This window comes from Brassica napus, chromosome A4, assembly GCF_020379485.1.
Source record: "Brassica napus cultivar Da-Ae chromosome A4, Da-Ae, whole genome shotgun sequence".
In the NCBI taxonomy this organism is placed as follows: domain Eukaryota; kingdom Viridiplantae; phylum Streptophyta; class Magnoliopsida; order Brassicales; family Brassicaceae; genus Brassica; species Brassica napus.
The window spans coordinates 12,245,147-12,268,018 of record NC_063437.1 but is presented as its reverse complement, the minus strand read 5'-3'; the positions used below and the strand labels follow the sequence as shown (position 1 = coordinate 12,268,018).

The following is a 22,872-nucleotide window of genomic DNA, read 5'->3' as shown; positions in this document are numbered from 1 at the left end:
AAATATGAAATTGAATATTTGAAATATATATTTATGTTTCAAATATTTATATTATATATTAATTTGGATATACGGATCGGTTTTTTCGGATATTTTTTCGGGTTTTTGGGTTTTTCGGGTTTTCGGATTTTCGGGTTACCCGTTCGGGTTCGGTTAATAACACTTCGGGTTCGGTTAATAACACTTCGGGTTCGGATATGTTTTGTAATACCCTATAAGATCCATTGAGGTATTTTTTATATTTCGGATCGGGTACGAATCGGGTGTTTTGGTTCGGATTCTGTTCGGATTTTGGGTTTCGGATTTTATGCCCAGCCCTAACCTCATGCATGAGTCAGTCACACCAACATTCACATGGATGGTATTTTTCTTTTTTTTTGTGCACAGGGTGATATTTTTTATTATTATAAGTATTTATAATTCACATTCTTCTTTGCCTAACCCGTACCTAGAACGTAAAGTCAATAGTGTCCACATAAAACTACAATAATCTAATAAGATGCTATATATCATCAAATGCGCATGTATATATTAGTTACTAGAATCTCACATATTTAAAGAGCCTTTTGTATTGGTCCTTTCAGTTAATGGTAAAATGGTTTGCAGGCAAGTTGGCTTTTCAAAGAATCTTAGAATCAACCGTTTAGTTATTGTGTTTGTTGTTCTGGCTTTTACAACCTTTTTGTAAATTAAACTAAAGAATTTTTATCAATTCTTAAATGTGTACGAAATGGTCTAAAATCAAAGTAAATGTGAAAAACACGTAGCCATAGTAAATAACTCTCCAACTACCATGTGACATAAGTATTTACTTCACCACTATCTTCAACCTTTATCATCAAAAATAATATATCTTGAAAATTTATAATAATATGAAATCATATTATTAGTTTGAGCTTTTTTCCAAAAATTGTTTTGTTTCCATACAAACCTAAAATTATATGATCAGGTCACTAAACACATTTAAAAGATTCAAATTGTGGAAGCTTGCGATTGATTGGATGGTCCAAAACCTTTGAATTATTCCCCAAAATTGGGTCATATATTGTGTGTTAAAACCTGGAATTAAAACATGTCTTAAACCCAATAAAAACAAATATTTTATTTCTCCGACCGGCTAGGTCCAAAGCACATCTAGACATGGCAATCTCCTATTGGTTTTTACCTTCATTCATGATTAATATAAAATTTGATGATATTTGTGATGAATATTTTTCTTAAGTAATGTTTAGACGAATTCAATGGACACAGCCGTTATAAAAGCCGTTGCTTTTTCCTTTGTGTATTATAAAAATCTCACCTTTACAAAACTCAATTGCGGCCATAGATCTCTACTTCGATCCTCTCATGGAATCCAAGCCTCTCGGTCTAAACCAGCTCACACCATACCAAACATACCAGATTCAGAAGCAGCTCAACCATAGGCGCAGCACAACCTCAACCCTCTCTCCAAACCAAATCCTAATGAAGAAACTCTCGACTTCTTCCTCCAACTCCCAGAAGCTCTACAAAGGCGTAAGGCAAAGGCATTGGGGAAAATGGGTCGCTGAGATCCGTCTGCCTAAAAGCCGGACCCGGCTCTGGCTCGGAACGTTTGGAACCGCCGAGGAAGCTGCCTTGGCTTATGACCAAGCCGCTTTTCAAATCCGTGGAGATGTCGGAAAGCTTAACTTCCCAGACATCAAACACGAAGAGATCAATTCTCTCCCTTCCTCTGTTGATGCCAAGCTCCAAGCTATTTGTCAGAGTTTGAGAAACACAGAGGAGACTTGCTCTGTTTCGGAGAAATCAGAAGACATGTGCTCTGTTTCGGATAAAACAGAGCTTTTCTTGACAAAAACAGAGCATATGGAAATGAAATTCTCCGATGATTCACCAAGAACCGACAAGAACTCGTTGTGGGATGAGTCTAAATTGGAATCTTCGTATTCAGAACAGGGCATAACGTTCCTAGAATTCTCGGATTCTGAGTTCGACGAGATTGGGAGATTCGGACTTGTGAAGTTTCCTTCGGTGGAGATCGACTGGGATGCGATTAGCAAATTGTCTGAATCATAATGCTTACGAAGTATTTTTCCTTTGTTGGTCGTTTAGTGTGTAGCTAATCTCCATGTGTTGGTTTGGCTCGGTAAGTTTTAAAGTCCTTGCCGTTTAACTAACCGTAGAAAATCTACTTATCCGAAAACAACAGTTATGTAATTTTCTTTTGTTTTATACTTCACTAGCATAAACCCGCCCTACGGGCGGGCGAGCAAGTGAAAAGTAATTGAAATTATGTTATATTTTAATATGTGTAAATATTTTCAATTTATTCTAAACTAAAAATAAAGTTAATATTTAATATCTATTTTAGTTTTTATTAAAAACCAAAGACCTGATAAATTAATAAGAAAATATTTTTCATTAATGTAATTTATTTTACCTTTTTTATCTTTGCTATACCTTTATTAAAAAAGTAAGTAAATTACTTGTGATTACAGTTGAAATTTAATATACAAATCATGAATTATTTCATTCTTATATATATATATTTTGAATATGTTGATATTTTTCTTTTCTTTTATATATTTTAAACCTATTCATGATTTAGATAATGTGAAAAATGAATCAATTTAAAATTTGTTTCTAAGGTTAGTTAAATAACATAACAATTCAAAATTGATTGTTTAAGAATATATATATTTTATCAAATTAACCATACCATCCAAACAGATTAAGATTATTAAACAAATATTGTTTTTAGAGTAGAATTGGCTGTTATTTTTATTTGATTACCTTTTGAATATAATTATTTATTATTAATTTTTTTTGTTTTATTTTCATAATATTATATTTTGAATAGATATATTGCGTACTATATTTTTGGACTGAGTAACATTGATTTACTGAATAACTATGTTAAATAATTTTTTTATAAAAGTATATTATTATGAAATTAATTATCTATTAGAGTATATTGGTATAATATAAAGTTATAAGGGTAGATTCAAACCATAATTACTTTGAGATCATAATATGCAGATTTTGATGCTATAAAAGATAATGTATCTTTACGGTATTTAAACCAATTTTTTTTGCTTAAGTTCATAAAGAACTTTGGTAAGCATATAATTTTTTTTTAGTAAAACTTGGTTAAACTGCTCGGTTGACCAACTGGTTTAGAGAGATATAGAGAATCTTAAAATTTACTGAACCAACTCTGCATCCATGTTTGTATTTCTCTTCTGATTGTCCTCTGCTGTTACCATTTTTGTTGTTGTTGTAAAACCTCTGTTGTTACTTCTCGGACAGAGCCACATAAAAAAAGCAATTGTTGCATACTCATTCTTTTCTTCTACTTGATTGGTTAAGTAGACTCAAGTCCAAAATAGTTTACAAAGCTTTCATGAGTCAAAATATAGACACGTATAAACATTATCTTACCAACTCTACTATTTTCTTTTTTTTGTTTTTGGTAAAATTTACAAAATTATGCTTATCTTACCAACTCTACTATTTTTCTTTTTGTTAAAATTTACAAAATTATCTTACCGTGGAACATGTAAAATATGTAATCATTTATATTTTTTATTGTTTTCCTTTATCCCTCATCTTTGTTGTTGAGGAACGTTACCCCATAGTCTAATACTCTAATCTCTGTTGACCTTTTTGCTCTCCTACCTTGGCTTTGTAAGAGGAATGCCATTGACAATGGCCCCAGCTTTGCGCACAGCAAGGATACCATTGGATCAAGCTGTGTACGAAAAGAAGAACCAAGATGGCCAGAATCATCTTTCATCTTTCATTATTTGTTAACACTTTTTTTAAATCGTAACACTTCTTTCACTAACAGCGTAGTTTTTCACCTTATAGACACACCCTTCCCAAGGTACTCTTTTCCACCATCCATGAGCTCAAGAGCCTCGCAGATACCAATGAAAGCTCCACTCGAAACGTTGACACCCCTATACCGTTATCAGATAAATATCCATCAATCATGACTTTCATTTATATGAATCCAAATTAATCACTAATAAACAATTAACGTGAGACCAAAGAACATATCCAAATCATGAAATCTAGGTGAAGGATCAATGAAAACAGAACCGCCGCAAGAATCATCTAAACATTATCAAGACCATAATCGATGAACGACCCTCCATCATCTTCTCACAATATGTATTCACACTATCTAAAGCCTAAAGGACACAACATTGGTATGTTTTCTAATCTTTTATTAAGTGCATATATATAGGAGTTTACCATAGTGTATTGTCGTTTTGCTTCAATGGAACACACATGGGGCTTCTGCCGCAGAACCTTTTCGAATTCATGTATATGACACTTCAAGTACCGCTCGATGGTTGTAATATCCATAACTTACCAGGATGACTTTCCTAGGATCTCGATATATATATGCCTTCCATCTTTATTAATTCCACGATTCATTTCAGGATAGTGCATTATGATGTTCTCCAATTCTTTGAACCTGTAATCATGTTCCGAGCAATAAAGCCAAAAACGTTATTAACTTGGGCTTGCTACTACGTACTCCTTTCTGTTACATCTAATGACCAAATATAATATCCAGTTACCTTTATAATGTGATCTGTTCCAACTTCATTTTTCCATTTAAACATGTCTTCCCATCGTCGAGGAGGTTTACATTTCAACGGCATAGATAGAAACTTGGAGGCAAGACCGCTGTCGCTGTAACATCCTCGGAGGAAGGAGATCTTAACTTCTGCTTTCGGAGAATGTTGAACTCGAGGAATTTAGAACCTCCGGTATTCTTCAATTTGGCGGCGACCATATGCTCGTGAGGTAACGAACTGAGGCAAGCAATGTAAGTTAGCAGAAATAGATTAAAAAAATTAGGAGATGGAGATCCAATCGAACCAATGTAAAGAATCAATCTCATGGTCGATGATGATTGATTTATATAACTAGTTTGGGAGAGGGGAGAAGTTGAAGAGAGTTGAATACTTTAAGTTCCTTAATTTTAGAGCGCAATAATGGAGGAAGATGGGTGATGTTGGAGATGTGTAACGAAGGTGACGATTTGTTAACCGAAGTAAGTTTGACAGAGATCTCGAAGAGTCGAGGACGATGACTATTGTATCTGACGTGTCTACACCATAGATCTCCTATTTCCACCCTGTCATCCAACGTGTCCTCACAGGAGAGAAACAATCTCTTCTTTATATATATAAAGATTCCTTTCAAAATGATGTCTTGAAGTTTTTTTTTTTTTTAATACATACATTTTCATTGTGTTTTTATTATATAATAATGATAAATTGTAAACTTCCAAGAAACTAGTTGTATTTTCTGAATTTCGATTAGCTAAAAATGGTGAGAAATAGTTAATCATAATAATAATACATCTATAATCAAGCTTTTAAGGACACAAAAATTAAGAAATCCACTTTCACCTTAAAAAGTAACACTAAAAATATAAATTAAAATTACTTTAACCAATCAAAACTTTTTTTTATAAAGTCTCATTGTTCACACGGTATCTAATAAAAGTAAAATTAACATAAAAATATGAAAACATCATTTATTTTGAAACATAAAAACTTTCTAAAACATCATGTATTTTGGAACAGATAGAGTATTATCTTTAAAAAAAACTTTGTGAGAAATACTTGTAAGATTGATTCTTGATTTCGTTCTTCTTATATGTACATAATGGACTCCAATGAAACTAAGACCCATGAAGTCACTAAGTAAAATAAGTCGACATCATTCCCGTTTTCACAAACAATACTTGTTAATAGCAGTGATTGTGTATCTATTTGAGTTTTAAGGCGACTGTGTGGACTCTATTTTAATATTTGTGCTCCCTCTTATATGTATTCCTAGTATTTTAATTTTTAACTAGTTTTTACCACATTACATTGGACCAAAAATGGTGCATATTTACAATATCTTGTAGAGTTTTGTCTTTTTAACATTTAATGTACGGGATTGGCTGAGATTGTGATACTGATAGTTATGACCATGGAAACTCAAAATTAATACATACATTAAATGTAATACTGCATTTATCACAATATCAGTCTGATACTGTGATAAATGCGATGTCCAGTTATGACCATGGAAACTTATCATTTATGTTTTTCTTCCAGTTATGGTAAACTATAAATTGAGTGCATGCTGCATTATTGTTTGGAAAATATGTCTGGAAAAGAACAACCAATTATTAATCGGGTCTCTTATTAATCTCTAACTAGATTAAGACCCGTGCTTTCGCGGAATAAACATTATATATATATAAATTATTTTATGTATAATATGTTTTTATATATTATAAAATAATAAATATATATTGAATAATTAAAAGTCAGTAACTATTACATATATAAATAAACTGGTGCAAACATATAAATTAATTTTATTAATCCAAACAATATTTTTTCTATTCGATAAGATATATAATTAAATTTAAATCATAATAACATCCATAGTATATTTTTAATATTAATGTCTATTAAATTATGTTTTTTACTCATAAAGTTTTTTGATCACTTGTATTTTTTTATAGCAAACATTTTAAATTACTCTTTCATCACCTGGCTAGCCATCCGTGATAGGCTCTCCACCGGTCGTCGTACAAGCAGTTGGGGTCAACCGCAGTGCTGCATTTTCTGTGGGGAACCAGATGAGACAAGAGATCACATGTTCTTTGCTTGTCCCTATACGTTTATGGTTTGGTTGAAAGTGACAGGGAATCTATTTGGATTGGATCCTGATCCTGACTGGGACATAACTCTGTCTCGTCTGCTCATGGGTTCGTACGATCACCTCACCTTTATCCTTCTGAGACTGGTCTTCCAAGTGTATGTTTACCTAATCTAGTGTGGGCGTAATGAAAGAAAACACAAAAGCAGCAACAAGTCAGTGGACCAGCTAGCAAAGTTGATTGATAAGACTGTAAGGAACCGTATAACTTCCCTCAAGTACACTTGCAACCCGCGACTGCAGGGCCTGATGATCCGATGGTTTGAAGCACACGAAAGTACAACTTAGTTTAAGTAGTTTCAGTTTCCTTGTCTAAGTTTAATCTTTTGAACTCCATATAGTTGTACATATATTATTTTAAAGTGATCAATTAATTTAACATTTCATCAAAAAAAATTTAAATTACTGATAACAAAATTTTCATTATGAGATTAGTAGCTTTTATAATTTATAATTTAAAAAAAAATAAGTTGTCAATGTTTGTTCAAAGCTTTTATCAAAAAAAAAATTGTTCAAAGTAAATTTCAAAATTAAATATTTATCTATTTTATATGGTGTATAGTTTAATTTAAAACGATATATATATATATATATATATATATCTATTTTAATCTTAATAGTTAATTAAATAATACTTTTTACTTATATAATTTTGTAATCATTTGTCTTTTGTTATAACAAAAATTTAAAATCATGGATCACAAAATTTGAATGTGAGGCTTTTAACAATTTTAGTAATTTATAGTCATTTTGAAAAATTTAAAATATAACATATACCAAAAATCTTAATTTTATTATATGGTTAATATAGTTGGTTAATTTATTTTAATAATTTAAAATTAAACAAATATGATAGAAGATACACTAATTTTTATTAAATCTTTATTGTTCAAAACCATTAATTGTCATATATACTTAAGCCACATTAGGCATTTCTGTAACTTTTATTTAAGGAAATAATAACATTAATAATGAATTTATTGTTCGTTTAATAAAAATTTATTAAATCATTAGATGAAACAACCTATTTCTCTAGTGATTCCAAGAATCATCATAGTGATGACACGTGACTACAAAAAGAAGTTAATGTTTTTCAATTAATATATAGGAGATATATTAATTGAAAAAAATTAGAACATTTTAGGTAGTCATGCGTCATTCATTGAATACTTCTCAGAATTTTTAGAAAAAATAGGTTGGTTCATCTAGATATATATTTATTAAACTATCAAATTGATTAATAATTATACATATAATATTTTTTATTTTTCCTTAAATAAAAGCTACATATGATTTCCTATATATTATTTGAAGATCTTTTAAAAAATTAGAATCTAACTTCTGCTGGATTTGTTACAAATTTCCAAAATTTTAGCCCAAAAACGATTAGCCAATATTTAGCAGATCTTGAAAATATTGACTTTTACTTCTTTTTTTTAACCAAATTTGGAATGCAAATTGACCAAGAAAATCTACTTCATCAATGATCTCTTCTTTCCTTCTCCTTTTTTGGTCAATCAAGTTTACTAAGATGCATATCTATGCTTCTTGTGGTTTGTGGAACTCGTTTGTAAGCAAGGGATGCAGTTTACTTGCTGATGAAGCATAAGGAGGTAGGTTACTGAATTTGGATGCGAGTTCAATTTCTGATAAGCTAAAGTTGATGGTTTGTGAGGACTGTGGAATCGATCGAAGCCTGGTCAATTTCCAAATGAGCTACTTACCCTTCTGATTTGATCAGTACCCTTGAGTCACTCCTGCTATCATCAACAATGACCGGAAAAATAAAAAAAATTTGACATATGTGAGGACCAACCTTCCACGCGCTTGTGTGTGTATTCAAGCAGACATTGTACAAATATCAAGTGAGTTGCTAATAAAGCCGAATTCATATCACCCTTTACTACAGTGAGTTTCAGTGTTCTGGTTTGAACTTTTGATCAATGATACAACATAAGCAAGACCACATGTGTATCTCTTTATACCACATCCTTAAACAATTTAAAACCTTAAAAGCATAAACTCTTGTTTTGGATTAAAAATATTATCATTACAAACAGAAACAAACTGATTTTAGAATAGAATAATTAATTTTTACAAACGTAAAAAAATGGAAGCATAAGTTCTTTGTTTTGGATTGAAAATCTTTCTATAATGCCAATCTCCTTGCGTTTGTCGTCTACACACCTAGCAAACCTTGATCATAACCTGAAAGAGGAACTAAGAGACTTGGACAAAATGAGAGATTCAAAAGTCAAAAGCAAATGGATGGTGGCAATAAGGATTTGATCAGTGTAAGGTGCTGATCCACCCTTGCATGGTGACAACAAGGATTTGACCAACAAAAAAAAAAACATAACTCACAATAGCAGTACGCCCACTAACTATTGTAAACGCTCCCAAAGGAAGATATAAATTCTTACGGCTAAGAAGAAAATTGAACAAAATGGCAAGTCTCCGCTAGTCAATTTGTATATGTGCCCCTAAAACTCACTAGTTGTCCAAATCTTAAACGTGGAAATGAGAAGGCCAAACCATCAACGATGGACACTAAGAGAAACTCTGACAAGTAATGCACTTGAAATAGGATCAAGAGCTACCTGAATTGGTCCGGACTCTCCCACACCTCCCTCTAAAACTCTACTAACGTCCAAGGCAGAATACACACGTCAAGATATGTGTTTAGACCGTAAATGACCTGACTTAATCATGATTATGTTCAAATTCGGGGAAGGTCCGATGGAGAGAGCTTATGGGAGTTAGTTATGAGCATCATGCCGCTAGTTTCATAGTCTAATCTGTTTGCAAGTTGAAACTCATTCGCTTAACTCACAGTAAATTAAAGTTTGACTTACCAATAAAAGACGTAGGAGTAGAGGAAAGAACAAATTCACAGTAAACATCTTTTGGCTTATTTACGATCATGAGACTCTTAAGATTTAAGAAACTCGATTTCACGATGCTTACATAGCTCTTTTGACTTTAATGTCTTGCGATCAAAGGCAGCGAAGCGGAAATAGGTTTGGATTTTTTTTTATTGGTATCTTGGGGTTGGGGATATCTCGAGCTTCCATTTTCGATGGAATTAATAAAGTAGGGTTTTGTGAATACTGGGTTTACTAAGAAAAAGAAAAAGACAAGATTTTGAGGAGAAAAAAGAGAGGATCTCAAAGTTATCATTGAACTGGAGTAAGCACAAGAGGAAGGCTGACGTGAGAGAGAAGTTGAAGAAAACATGACGAGAATCAAAGTTTAGATTTTATTTGTATATGTATGTATTTTTATTTTAAATGCAAAAAGCTAAATAAAATTAAAAAATTTGATAATAATTTTGATTAAGTGCTAAATGGGATTTTTTTATTGGTATCTTGGGGTTGGAGATATCTCAAGCTTCCATGATTTCGATGGAATTAATAAAGTAGGGTTTTGTGAATACTAGGTTTACTGAGAAAAAGAAGAAGACAAGATTTTGAGGAGAAAAAAAAAGAAGATCTCAAAGTTATCATTGAACGGAGTAGAGCACAAGAGGAAGGCCAACGTGAGAGAGGAGTTGAAGTCTTGAAGAAAACATGACGAGAATCAAAGTTTAGGTTTTATTTGTATCTATATTATTTTTTTAAACGTAAAAAACTAATTAAAATTAAAAATAAATTGATAATAATTTTGATTAAGTGCTAAAAGGGATTTTTTTATTGGTATCTTGGGGTTGGGATATCTTGAGCTTCCATGATTTCGATGGAATTATTAATAAATCAGAGTATGAGCATTGGGGAACCCCTTGGGGTTCACAAAGATTTTTTAATATTTTTTTGTAGGTTCATGAATAGTTATGAATCTGTATTTGTTGTTTTCTGCATTGGTGAACCTCAAGAACGAGTTCATAAGAATAAAATAATAATATTTATTTTATTATTTAAAAGTTTCAAAATATTCAGAATACATGACTAAAATATTAAAATATATTATAAATATTTTAAAACTTTTTATTCAATACATTAAGAGTAGATTACATAAATCAAGAAATTTAATAACATACAAAGCTTATTCATCTTCATCACCAAACTTTTGCCATATATTTTCCATTAAATCAGCTTTCAAACGAGCATGCTTCTCTGGATCTCGAACTTTTCTGCGCATGCCTAACATATCACCGACATGAATACTTTCTCTCCTTGTCACCCTCGAACTTCTGCTTGATTCTCCTGACTCGAATTCAGAAGTATCAATTTGAGCGTATCCGTGTCGTTCGTTCTCTACTATCATATTGTGCAATATAACACAAGTTCTCATTATCTTTCCTATCTTTTCCTTGTCCCATTGTAGAACGAGGTTTTTAACAATTGCAAACTTCGATTGCAATACTCCAAAAGCCCGTTCGACATCTTTTCTGGCGGATTCTTGCTTTTCTGCAAATTTCTCGGCTTTAGGACCTTGAGGAAGTGGGATGGATTGGATAAATGTTGACCAGTTTGGATAAATTCCGTCAGTAAGATAGTAGGCCATACGATAAGTGTGGTTGTTGACCTTGAACTTAACTTTAGGTGCTCGACCATGTAAGACATCATCAAAAACAGGTGATCGATCAAGAACATTGATATCGTTGAGGGTACCTGGTAAGCCGAAAAATGCGTGCCATATCCAAAGATCTTGTGATGCCACGGCTTCTAAGACAATTGTCGGCTTTCCTGAACCACGTGTGAACTGACCTTTCCAAGCCGTTGGGCAGTTTTTCCACTCCCAATGCATACAGTCGATGCTGCCTATCATCTCCGGAAACCCCCGTACCTCTCCAACATCGAGTAATCGTTGAAGATCCTCGGCTGTAGGTTTTCGTAGATACTCTTCTCCAAACAATTGTATTGTTGCATCAGTGAAATTTGCCAAACACAAACGTGATGTACTGTCACCAAGTCGGAGATATTCGTCATATGTATCTCCCGATTGACCATATGCCAGCATACGTATAGCTGCCGTACACTTTTGAAGTGCAGATAGCCCGTTCCTTCCGTGAGCATTTCGTCTTTGCTGAAAGTAAGGAACTTCACTACTTAGGCGTTCGACAATGCGAAGGAACAATGGCTTGTTCATTCGAAAACGCCGCCTAAACAATTCCGGTGGGTATGTAGGATTTTCCGTGAAAGAATCGTTCCATAGTTGAGTGTGTCCTACTTCCCGATCTCTTTCGATATAAGCTCGTCTCCTCGGCTTGTTGGCTTGACCATCAACTATTGCGTCGATATAACTGTCAACTACTTGGTCGACTATTTCGTCTAAAGCTTCATCAACTTCATCCGTTGATGAGGAAGACATTTGTCAAGCACTTTATTTATGTTTTCCTTCCTACAAAAGGCAAGTAGGGGGTTTGTAACTCCATCATTTTTTATTTATATTCCATCAATAGAATTTGTTTGTTTCCATAATCATTTATTTTTCATAATCCTATATTTTCTTTTTCATAATCCTTTATTTTTCATAATCCTTTATTTTTCATAATCATTTATTTTTCATAATCATTTCTTTTTCATAATCATTTATTTTTCATAATCCTATATTTTATTTTTCATAATCATTTATATTGCATAATCCTTTATTTTTCATAATCATTTATTTTTCCTAATCATTTATTTTTCATAATCATTTATTTTTCATAATCCTATATTTTCTTTTTCGTAATCATTTATATTGCATAATCCTTTATTTTTCATAATCCTTTATTTTTCATAATCTTTTATTTCATAATCCTATATTTTCGTACTCATAATCCTTTAAAGAAGTTGTAATTTTTTTTTTTGCAATTTTCATTTATTTCAAAAACCTTTATCTTTTTCATAATCCTTTTATAACCCAAGCTATTACTAAGATGCATGTTTTATACCTTGTTCCGTGTTTGATTTTGTTTCTGTATGTGAAGATGGAGAGGAGAGCTGACTTCGTTCTTCAAGATGAGAGATTGTCCCGATGAGAGCTATTGTAGTGAGCTGGTCCGGACTTGGAGTTACTTTCTGAAGATGAACGATGAGAGCTGTTGTAGTGAGGTTGTTCTAACTTGGTGCATGAGCAATTGAAAGTAATAGAAGTGCAATTGTTTTGAAGTGAGATAAGTGCAATTGTGTTAAAGTGAGAGATGTGAGCAATTGAAAGTAATAGAAGTGCAATAATATATAGAGTTCGAAACCATATCACATCCGTGAATCAACTTGTCACTGACACAATACATAGTACATCATCCGTGATTGAAAACTAGTGTAGAAAGATACACAAGCCTACACTATCCCGTGACAAACAAACAACAAGGCTTCACCTGCAACAACTACTGACCTCCAACACCTTAACTCCAACCCGTGACCTGCACTCTCAGACCTGCAAAAGATAAGAAAACAGAGTCAATACAGCTAAACATAAACAATTTGTTCGACTCATAAAGAAGTTCAAGCATTCAACCAACAAGTTCATGGAATCAACCCAAGCAAACTCTCGAATTCAACCAACTAGTTCATCGATTCAACCTAAGCAAATCAACCTAAAATACAAGTCACTCACCAAATTAAAGCATTTCAGATATTAGTTTTTTCTTAAGGGATAGTTCTTGATTAGAAAGTGTTTCTTCATTTTTGGCAAGGAGACGATCTAGGATCTTTTGTTTCGAAATGGTGTTTTTCATAGCTAACATGCTCTGTACTTGATCATAAGCTGCTTCATTCCCGTGCTTCCTGCGCTTCGCTGCTTTGCTCGCCTTAACACCAGGAGGCCTAACCTCTTCGTCGTCAGCCACCACCTCCGGTCCTGCTTCCTTCCTCTTCTCCTTCGCACCATCTTTCGACAACGAGTGTGATCTCCATTTCTGATCAAACCGCAGCTCCCTCCAGCAATGTTCAAGTACGAACTTGGCATGATAGTCGTTTAAGAAGATGTCATGTGCAGCTTTCATGACATCATTCTCATTTTGACCAATCGCTTGTTCCTTCAAAGCGGCTTCATGGCAACCCACAAACTTGCACACCTGCTCATTAACCCTTCTCCACCTCTGCTTACATTGACTCCATTCTCTAGGAACGGAGCCAATGAGCTGAGGGCTTGAGTTGAAATAATCATCTATTCTCTTCCAAAACGCCCCTGTCTTCTGCTCATTGCTGACTATAGGATCCTTACTCGTGTTCAACCAAGCGTTGATGAGCACAAGGTCTTCTTTGGGTCCCCACTTTCTCCTTTCCAATGGCTTAACTAAACCGGGCGAGTTACCATTAGCCTCAGCAGAGTCAACGTCTATTTCTTGATTGCTCTGCGAAGCTAATAGATTAACAAACCCGGCAGAGTGTTGGGAGAAAGGTTCCATTTTCGTTTAGGTTTTGTGTGGTGTTTATATGTTACTGTGTTTTTAGTTGTGGATTTCCTATGTTTATAAACTACTTTTTCGTGTGATAGGATAGGACAATTAAACAAAGTCTACCTACCAGACATTCATTAGAAAAGTTTTTTACAGACCAAGTTGTTCACATAGAGCAGTGAATACACTTCAAATCAATCGCATATATTAACTACAGCTAAGTACAATCGCAAATTGATCACAGCAACCAACAACCAAGTGAGCATTAATTATAGTTTTATTTAAGTTGTAGTTAGACTACTAGTTCTCGTTGTAGTTTGCTTGGCTTGTAGTTCTAGTTATAGTTGTAGTTATCTTAAGCTTTCATGAAGTTCTATTTCTAGTTAAGTTGTCTCATACGGTTAGGTTTGTATTTAACAAGTTCAACTACCTCTACTTTTAAAAAAGCATTAACATTATCAAACACACATATAGCAATCAAGAATTTCTAACAAACATTTACGAACTACCTCTACAGGGTTGTTGAGTGTTACCTTTGCTTTTCAATCGAAGCTGACCTTCTCCAGCATAGCCACCTGGACGGTGAGGTAATCTACCTGCTCACATAAGATTTTAACCTGTTCCTGGACATGGAAACATCAAAGAATAAGTGTTAGTCACGCAAAAAAATTACAAAACTATAATGTTTATGGAATGAAAGAGCAAGGAAAGTTGACTAACCTCCAGTGTCTCAATCTGCTTACTGAAATTCAACGTTCCCAACATCACTTGCTCAGCCTCCTCCACCCGCTTAGTCAACCTTTCAATCTCCTCCTGCACACCTATCACCCAAGGCTGACGATAGTGGAATCCATCAGCCTTGGTTACAACATAAACAAATATCAGAGACTTGTCGATTCGTAATCCCAAAAACGATAATCAAAGCGTGTAAAATAAAACTTACCTCGTAGTTCTTGCAGGTGAAGAACCGCTTCCCCGGAAGAGTGTCGTAGTCGTCCTTCCGGCGAACCTCATCAATGATTCGCCCCCCACATGGACACCTTCTAGGAATCCCGTACTCAGAATCGGGGACGGACCCTAACTTGTTGATGTAATCCTTTTGCCTCTTTGAATGTCTTCTCTCCTCTGCCGGATCCATCTGCGCCACAAATCACAATTATTAGCACACATTAACGACAGATTATGATTAAATGAACCCTCAATCGAACTCCCATATCGATTAAGAACCCTAAAAAAAAACCCCAAATCGATTTTAAATCACACAAATCGCAAATCCCTTTCGAACATACAATCGACGCTAACACACCGTGAATCTAAGTAATACTGACCTAAGAGCGTCAAGAAGAGATTACAGAGTCGATTTGATGGAGAAAACCTCCAGAATTCGCCGTCGCACGGAATATCGCCTCCGAGAAAAGAAACCCTAGGTTTTTCAGAGAGGAGAGAAATGAATCGAGTTACGCGGAAATCTTTTCTTTCTCGTCGTCAACGCGGAAAGGAGAAGTCAATCAGTGATCGACGCGTGGCTTGAACTCGCCTCTTACGGGTTCAGTCCTAAGGCCCGGTTCATCGAATTAAACCCATTTTTGATTTTCTTTTAATCAATCGGCCCTAAGAACTCGAGCCCACGAACCCGCTAATAACCGCTAATGCGGATGGTCTTAGGGTTTTGTGAATACTGGGCTTATTGAGAAAAAAAAAAGAAGACAAGATTTTGAGGAGAAAAAAAAAAAGAAGATCTCAAAGTTATCATTGAACGGAGTGAGCACAAGAGGAAGGCAAACGGGAGAGAGGAGTTGAAGAAAACATGACGAGAATCAACGTTTAGGTTTTATTTGTAACTATATGTTTTTTAAAATGAAAAACTAATTAAAATTAAAAAAATTTGATAATAATTTTGATTAAGTGCTAAATGGAATTAACATTAATATAAGTACTAAGTGGACAACAATGCCAAAATTGATTTTAAGTGGACAATATATATGTTTTTTTGTTCTTAATTAGCAAAATTCCCTTTAAAGAATAGATACATGCCACTTGATTTTTAAGTTTACAATAATTTTTTGGGGGTATTTTTTTTACAAGAGTTTCCTAAGATACTCTCCTTTTAAACACTAGACCTTGACCCGCCCGACCGGGCGGGTATTTATTTTATGTTTTTAGTTTTTTTTTGTTTATATTAAATGACGTATTTGTAATATTAAAACATAAATTCATATTGAAAATTAATCTTTATAGTTATAATAAAAATAAAAATTAAAAGTTTAATAAAATATTCTGATATAAATTTTAAATTTCGTAATTAAAATAATATAGAGGCGGTCATATTTTTTTCAATTTCAAAATCTAAGCTTCCTTAAAGACAAAGAAAATAAATTTATAAATACATAAAATATATAAACTTATTTGGAACTATAATTTCAATTAAAAGAAATTTGTTAAAGAAAAATAATCTTACTGTTGTTATTTATTTCTAGAGCTTGACCCGTGACCGTATAAATATTTTCTTTCACTTTAATTTTTTTCTTTGTACTAATGGTATAATATATATATGTAAATTAAAATATATTACATAACTGTTAATATAACATTTTTAAACATAACAATTTTATTTATTACTTTGAATAATTATATTTTGTGATTTTAATCATCTATTATATCACAATGTATCATATAAACAAATCCAATATTTATAACTAATTGGACTTATATTATGAAAGCATTATACTAATATATGAATAAACTATTTTATATTTTATTTATATGTTATATAAATTGATTATGATGTGTGATTTTTTATTTTATTATTTATTACTTATAAATATTAAAAATATTGAGTATGTTAATACGAAATATATTAGGAAATTTATTTTGGTTATGATTTGATAAAGGAAATCTATTATTTAAATTTTGGAAAGATATTAAATGCTTAAATCTATGATTTAAATTAGGAAAAGATAAGCATGCTTAAATATAGGTTCAATAAATACATCAATGGCATTCTAATGTAAATAAGTAGTAAAACTAAGGGGTATTTCTATTTTGTACTTCTGTTTTAATAAAGTAGATAGATAGATTCCACGATTCCAATTTTACAAGAATATATAGAAATATATCAAAAATATGATATTTATAAGGTTAATATCATCTCTTTTTTTGAGAATATCTTAAATGAAATCTTATAACAACTTGATCGAATATGAGATATATATTGTACTCCTACTTTATCACTGCCTTTAAATTTATATACCCCAAATTAAAGGCACTTCGCTTTCTACTTCTTCTATCTTATTTTCATTTCTTTATAGCCAAGAGGACGACAATGATTGAACACAAATTATTTAGTCATGTCCTCTTTACACTGATTTTTAATATATAAAACACTCAAAAACATGGTATGGTTATTTCAATTGAAAGTAATACACTTCGAAAAAAAACTAATAATAACCATAGCTTAATGTTTGAGTTAATCTTAAAATCCACAATTTTTATATAAGTAGGACTGAAAATGAATATTGTTGTTTGAATTAAATAAATATCCACTTGTTTGTGTGCACTATATATGGTGTGAATAATGAAGGGGGATTTTGTTTCTTGCACATTTTTTCGGACAAAGATGCCCACCATTAAAGGAGCTTAGTGTCTCATCAAGTGTCCGATAAAAAGTTGTAAATATTTTAATGGATTGTAATGTTAAACTCCCTCAATTAAGTTTGTTTTGGTTAAAAATCACTAAACAAATATTAACGAAAATCTAATTTTATTTAATGAAGTAAACCTTTGCCGGTCATAATAACCATTACTAGTAAATTTTTAGTTTAGGGATTTTTAAATTAAGTAAACATAGTTGAGGAAGTTTACTATTAAAAATTAAAAAAAAAATATAATAACACTATCTAAAATTTAGTAACTTTAATTTTCAAAATTAGCATTTTGAAAAATTTCTGTAAATATATGGTCTCATTTATTTTAAAATCAACATTATATGTATAAATTGAAAATGTAAAAACCCAAAAAAATATAACAAAAGTTATCTAAATATTTACCTTTGATAAAAATTATCTAAAGTTAAAAATGTAAAAAACAAGAAAATATAATAAAAAATTATATCTTATGTAATAACAATGACGTTAAAAATCTTTAGATAATTTTTATTCTATTTTCTGGTTTTTACATTTTTAATTTATACATACATAATGTTGGTGTTAAAAACAAATCAAACTCATATATTTGCAGAAATTTTTTAAGAATGCTGCTAATTTTGAAATTTAAGTTACTAATTTTTAGATAATCTTATAAAATTTTGTATTTTTTTATTTTTAATGATAAAACTCCTCAACTATGTTTACCTAATGTAGAAATTCATAAACTAAAAATTTAATTGTAGTAATGGTAATTATGACAGGCGAGAGTTTAATTCATTAAATAAAATTAGTTTGGAGGGTTTATTCATTAAATACTTAGTTTATGAGTTTTTCTCCGAAACAAACTTAGTTGAGAGGTCTTAACTTAATACTAGCTTTTGATCCACGCGCCCACGCGGATGTATGTTCGATGTAATTATATGTTTTCGTAGTTTTAAAAACATTCATGTTACTGTTTCATATGTTATTGAGTTCTGACATTGGTGTATCTTGTTTATTCGGTTTAGTGTACATTTATAAACTATGAAGTTTTATTCTTCTTATATTGTATTTTTTTTTCTTTTGCTTGGTAAACTAAACATAAAGTGCATAATATTAGAGCATGTAGTTGAGGTTTAATAGTATTATTAAATAAGAAAATATATAACTAAAATAAAGATATTGCATTAAAAAGAAAAACAATTGTAGTAATTATATTAACAAATTGAAAAAGAAATTTTTTTATTTTGTTTATATAGCGTTAAAAAAATTGATAGAAACTATAAAGCCAATTGGAAAAGTAACTCCAAAAATATATTAAAATATATATATATATATATATATATATATATATATATATATATATATATATATATATATATATATATATATATATCTGTAGTAATTATATTAACAAAGCTTAATTATATGAATTGATTTGGGCCTTTTGGTTATGATACTGAAATTACTATCATTTGTAACCCAAAAATTAGTGGACCTGAAACAAAAATCAAAGGTCATATAATATTTTTTTTCCAAAAAAAAAAAACAGAAAACGACTGTCTTTATTGACTTTTCACTTTCCCATATAACATCGGTTTCTCCCACTGATCTCTTTGTCGGTGATGTCTGTTGTTCTGACGAGATATTCTGAAATGCCTGTGATTTTTTTCACTAAAAGGATTAGAGAAGATAGATCTATTGATTACGCCTAAAGATCATGGCATATAAAGGTTTTTCCTAATCTACTGATCTACAGATTTGTTTCGATTATTTGTGAATTTTATAGAATGATATGGTGCTGAAGCTATTGGGGAAGAGGTATATATAGCTTGTTAGGAAAGGGTTGAAATATTCGCGTATTAATAGCTAAGATTTTGTTACTTGTGAATTTTTAGTATTAAATAGCGAATATACTATACAATTTTATTTTAAGAATGTACTTTTTGTTAGTTGCTTATCGAATAAAGGTTTTTAAATATTAGATTTTTACGTGATCTACAAGAATATGAACAAATAAGGATGTTGTGGTCGTTGATTGATATCAAATATTTAGAAGATTTATTAAATATAGAAATATATTATGGAAGGTAATCATTAAGGTTAATAATAAATGTTTTACGTGATTTGCAAGATTAGAAATAAAAAAGGATTATTCGGTAGTTTATTGATATCGTATTTTCTTAAATACAGAAATAGATATTGTAAGGTAAATTTTATTTTGGAAAATAATAAATGAGTAGTTATTATTTTGAATTATTAAATTTAATTTGAAAAATCGTATTAAATAATCAAAATGTCGAGTTTTAATGCCAGTGGTATATGTTGGTAAATATTGTGAAATACTTAGGGTTAAATATTATTTGTACTTTCCTTTTAATAGTTTAGATTGAAATATAATTTTGAGTATGGTGTGTTAAACTGTAGATATAGGAAAATACGATTTTATAACCGTAGATTTGTATATACTACATATACAAATTTTGAGCATGGAATTCCATCGGTAAAGTTCTAACAAAAGTATCTTATAAAATGATAAAAAAAGGAATAGTATAAAGCAGAATGAGCAGCATGTTTTCAAACGAAGACAGTAAGAATCCCTCTAGAACATTACATTTGTCATTTTGTAACTGGATAGATTTTAAGTAAAATGAAATTTAAATATTTAATCAAATGCATAAATAATAATATTTTGTGGTCGAGATATCTGTTTTATAGTATTAATGGTTTAAAAATAAGATCCTAATTTGATATACACGAGTCTAATAAATTGTTAATAGTCTAATACTTTAAAAAAAAATTAGAATATAAAAACTAAAATGTTTAATTAGGACACTAAACATTTTCGAAATTGACAACCAAATATCTTTAGTTAATTTTTTATTCAAGCATGTATTGTAGCAATACATCAATCTAAAGTCACATAAAAAAATCAATGATAAATCAAATTTGATGTATAACTAAGTTGTTGTGAATAACTAAGGTTCCAAATAGTAACGGATCGCACCGCACTACCGTTAATAGTAACAATAACTTTTACATATACCTATACATTTTTATGTGTTATTACTATTAAAACTGTACCGCACTTATCTTTCAGTCATTCTGCACATTACTGTTTTGAGTTTAAGTTCCTTTAGAAGTTTTTGAAGCCATATAATTTTATGAAGAGTCTTCCATGTAAATTTTTTTTGGCTTCAACAAAAAAGTAAACATTTTCTTTTGCCTAATTAGAAGAGTAAACTTTGTGTTTTGTTTTCTTTTAGATTTTTTTTAGATATCAGTAAATCGCCAATATACATTACATAAGCACTAGGAACACCTATAACCAATTACTATTTTGTCTTTATATTAGTATTTCTTTTTGTCAACCTTTATAATTAGTATTTAGAATCAAAATTATTTCTATATATATATATTTTTTTTTTCTTTTAAATATTGCTATTTCCTTTATAATTAGGAGGATAAACATCAATTTTATTTTTATTCTATATTTTTTAAAATGTTATTTCACAGAAGTATATCGAAATAAACTAATCTCTATTACAGTGTTTTTTTTAATTATAAAACAACAAAATATATTGAAAATTGCCTAAAAAGTGTTATGTATTGGATATGATGTCCAATCCGGATCATAATAAACCGTAAAAGTCAGGTCATAATCGGAAGACGAGAATATATCTTGACCGTTTGTAGTCAATAGAATTATCCAAATCTTTGACTTAGAATCAAACTAATCCAAAACGTGTGTAAACTTTATAGAGATGGATCAATCTCCGGAAGCTACTAATTAAAGCATTTCTAGTGTATCATTTCATTTTTATTCTAAAATGGTGCAATACCAAAGTTTTACTCCAATATATTATTTTATTTTTAATTCCAAAAAATAATATTCTAAAATAGTTCCACTTTTATTTAATTAATAATTGTTAATAATACTTTCTACTTATAAAAAAATTACCATTTAACCCCAACTATTTTTTATTTTTACAAAAACTCCATATAAATATGATTTATTTAAATTAAATAGTTATTATTAAAAAGTACAATAATAATAAATATATATATGATAGAATATTTTAGTTCAATAATGAACATTAGAATATTTTTCTACAAATAGTCATTTATTGCATTTTCTAATGAATAATGAATTTTTTTATCTTTGATTTTGCTAAATAGAGCAATACATTTTTAAAATAAGTTATTTTTATCATTTGGACAATGCTTCACCCATCCTTGCGGTTCCAGAAATAATTTACTAGATTACTAAATCACTTTACTTATTTATTTTATATTTTTATGTTTAGTTTTGATATTTTTATTAGTTTATGCATCCTTATTTAAAATTATTAAATATTATGAAAATCATATTTTCATGTTATTGTATTACTGTTAAATATTTAAGTATTAAATAAAAATAAGGAAAAGTAATTAAATAAAAATATTTAAGATTAAAAGACTATTCTATAAATTAAAAAAAATAACTCCTAAATAGATTAATAGATAATATTACTCCATAAATGAAGTAGTTCTAACCACAGCGCCATTTTAGAACTGAAAATAAAATGAAATTAGAGTATACTTTATTCCAAAATGATATTTAGAATAAAAAATAGAATAGGATTGAGATGACCTTACATAGCTTCCACATATGTTCCCAATCACTAAATTGCAGCCGCTCAATGTTGTATAATTAAGAATCCAAGATCATGTTCTCTTTATTTTTTTTCTTGTTAAAGTATTAGTGTTTTATGTAAGCAAGAAACAACAGGACGTCGAGGATAAAATATTTCCAGATTTAATAAATTGAAAAATTCCAATAACGGGTTAAAATTCACTCGTTATTTTTGAAGAAATTCACTACACAACTGGAATTTATTGATGCTTGAGTTATTGTTTGATCAATATTTACTCTAGTTATTAAATAATATTTCTTCTGCAGTTTTATATTATATGATATTTTACTTCATTGCATACCAATAAGATTTTTTTTTAAATCACTAAAATTTATAGTTTAAAGTTATTTACTTAATTTAAAATAAAATAATAAAATAAAATTATTTATAATAAATAATTTTGGTAGTTGGTTAATAGGATATTTCTCAGAGGTAGAAGCAGATTCACACCACCTCAAAAAAACAAAAAAAAAACTGTATAAAACAATATATGCATTTAATACATTCAATATTTTTTACCTAA

General features: G+C 30.5%; 3 protein-coding genes across 3 annotated transcripts; 1 reads left to right on the top strand and 2 right to left on the bottom strand.

The window, feature by feature from the left end:
• The first annotated feature begins 1,164 nt into the window (after positions 1–1,164).
• LOC106449767 (ethylene-responsive transcription factor ERF056-like) lies at positions 1,165–2,347 on the top strand. The gene has a single exon (XM_013891467.3). It carries the CDS (start codon positions 1,348–1,350, stop codon positions 2,056–2,058), a length of 711 nt encoding a protein of 236 aa, XP_013746921.2. The 5' UTR covers positions 1,165–1,347; the 3' UTR covers positions 2,059–2,347.
• A 5,345-nt stretch (positions 2,348–7,692) lies between these two features.
• Positions 7,693–12,160, bottom strand: LOC125607984. The gene has a single exon (XM_048777609.1). The coding sequence runs from the start codon at positions 12,034–12,036 to the stop codon at positions 10,768–10,770; it is 1,269 nt and encodes a 422-aa protein (XP_048633566.1). The 5' UTR covers positions 12,037–12,160; the 3' UTR covers positions 7,693–10,767.
• An 829-nt stretch (positions 12,161–12,989) lies between these two features.
• Positions 12,990–14,059, bottom strand: LOC125608193 (glutathione S-transferase T3-like). Its single transcript, XM_048778160.1, has 2 exons — positions 13,395–14,059; positions 12,990–13,086 (listed from the first exon to the last, which is right to left on the bottom strand). The coding sequence occupies exons 1-2, from the start codon at positions 14,057–14,059 to the stop codon at positions 12,990–12,992; spliced, it is 762 nt and encodes a 253-aa protein (XP_048634117.1).
• Between the last annotated feature and the right edge of the window lie 8,813 nt (positions 14,060–22,872).

Coding starts and splice junctions, on each gene's coding strand:
- LOC106449767 (XM_013891467.3), top strand. CDS start 1,348: ATGGAATCCAAGCCTCTCGGTCTAAACCAGCTCACACCATACCAAACA.
- LOC125607984 (XM_048777609.1), bottom strand. CDS start 12,036: ATGTCTTCCTCATCAACGGATGAAGTTGATGAAGCTTTAGACGAAATA.
- LOC125608193 (XM_048778160.1), bottom strand. CDS start 14,059: ATGGAACCTTTCTCCCAACACTCTGCCGGGTTTGTTAATCTATTAGCT. Junction 13,087..13,394: donor TATGATCAAGTACAGAGCAT/GTTAGCTATGAA, acceptor TATCTTTTGCAG/GTCTGAGAGTGCAGGTCACG.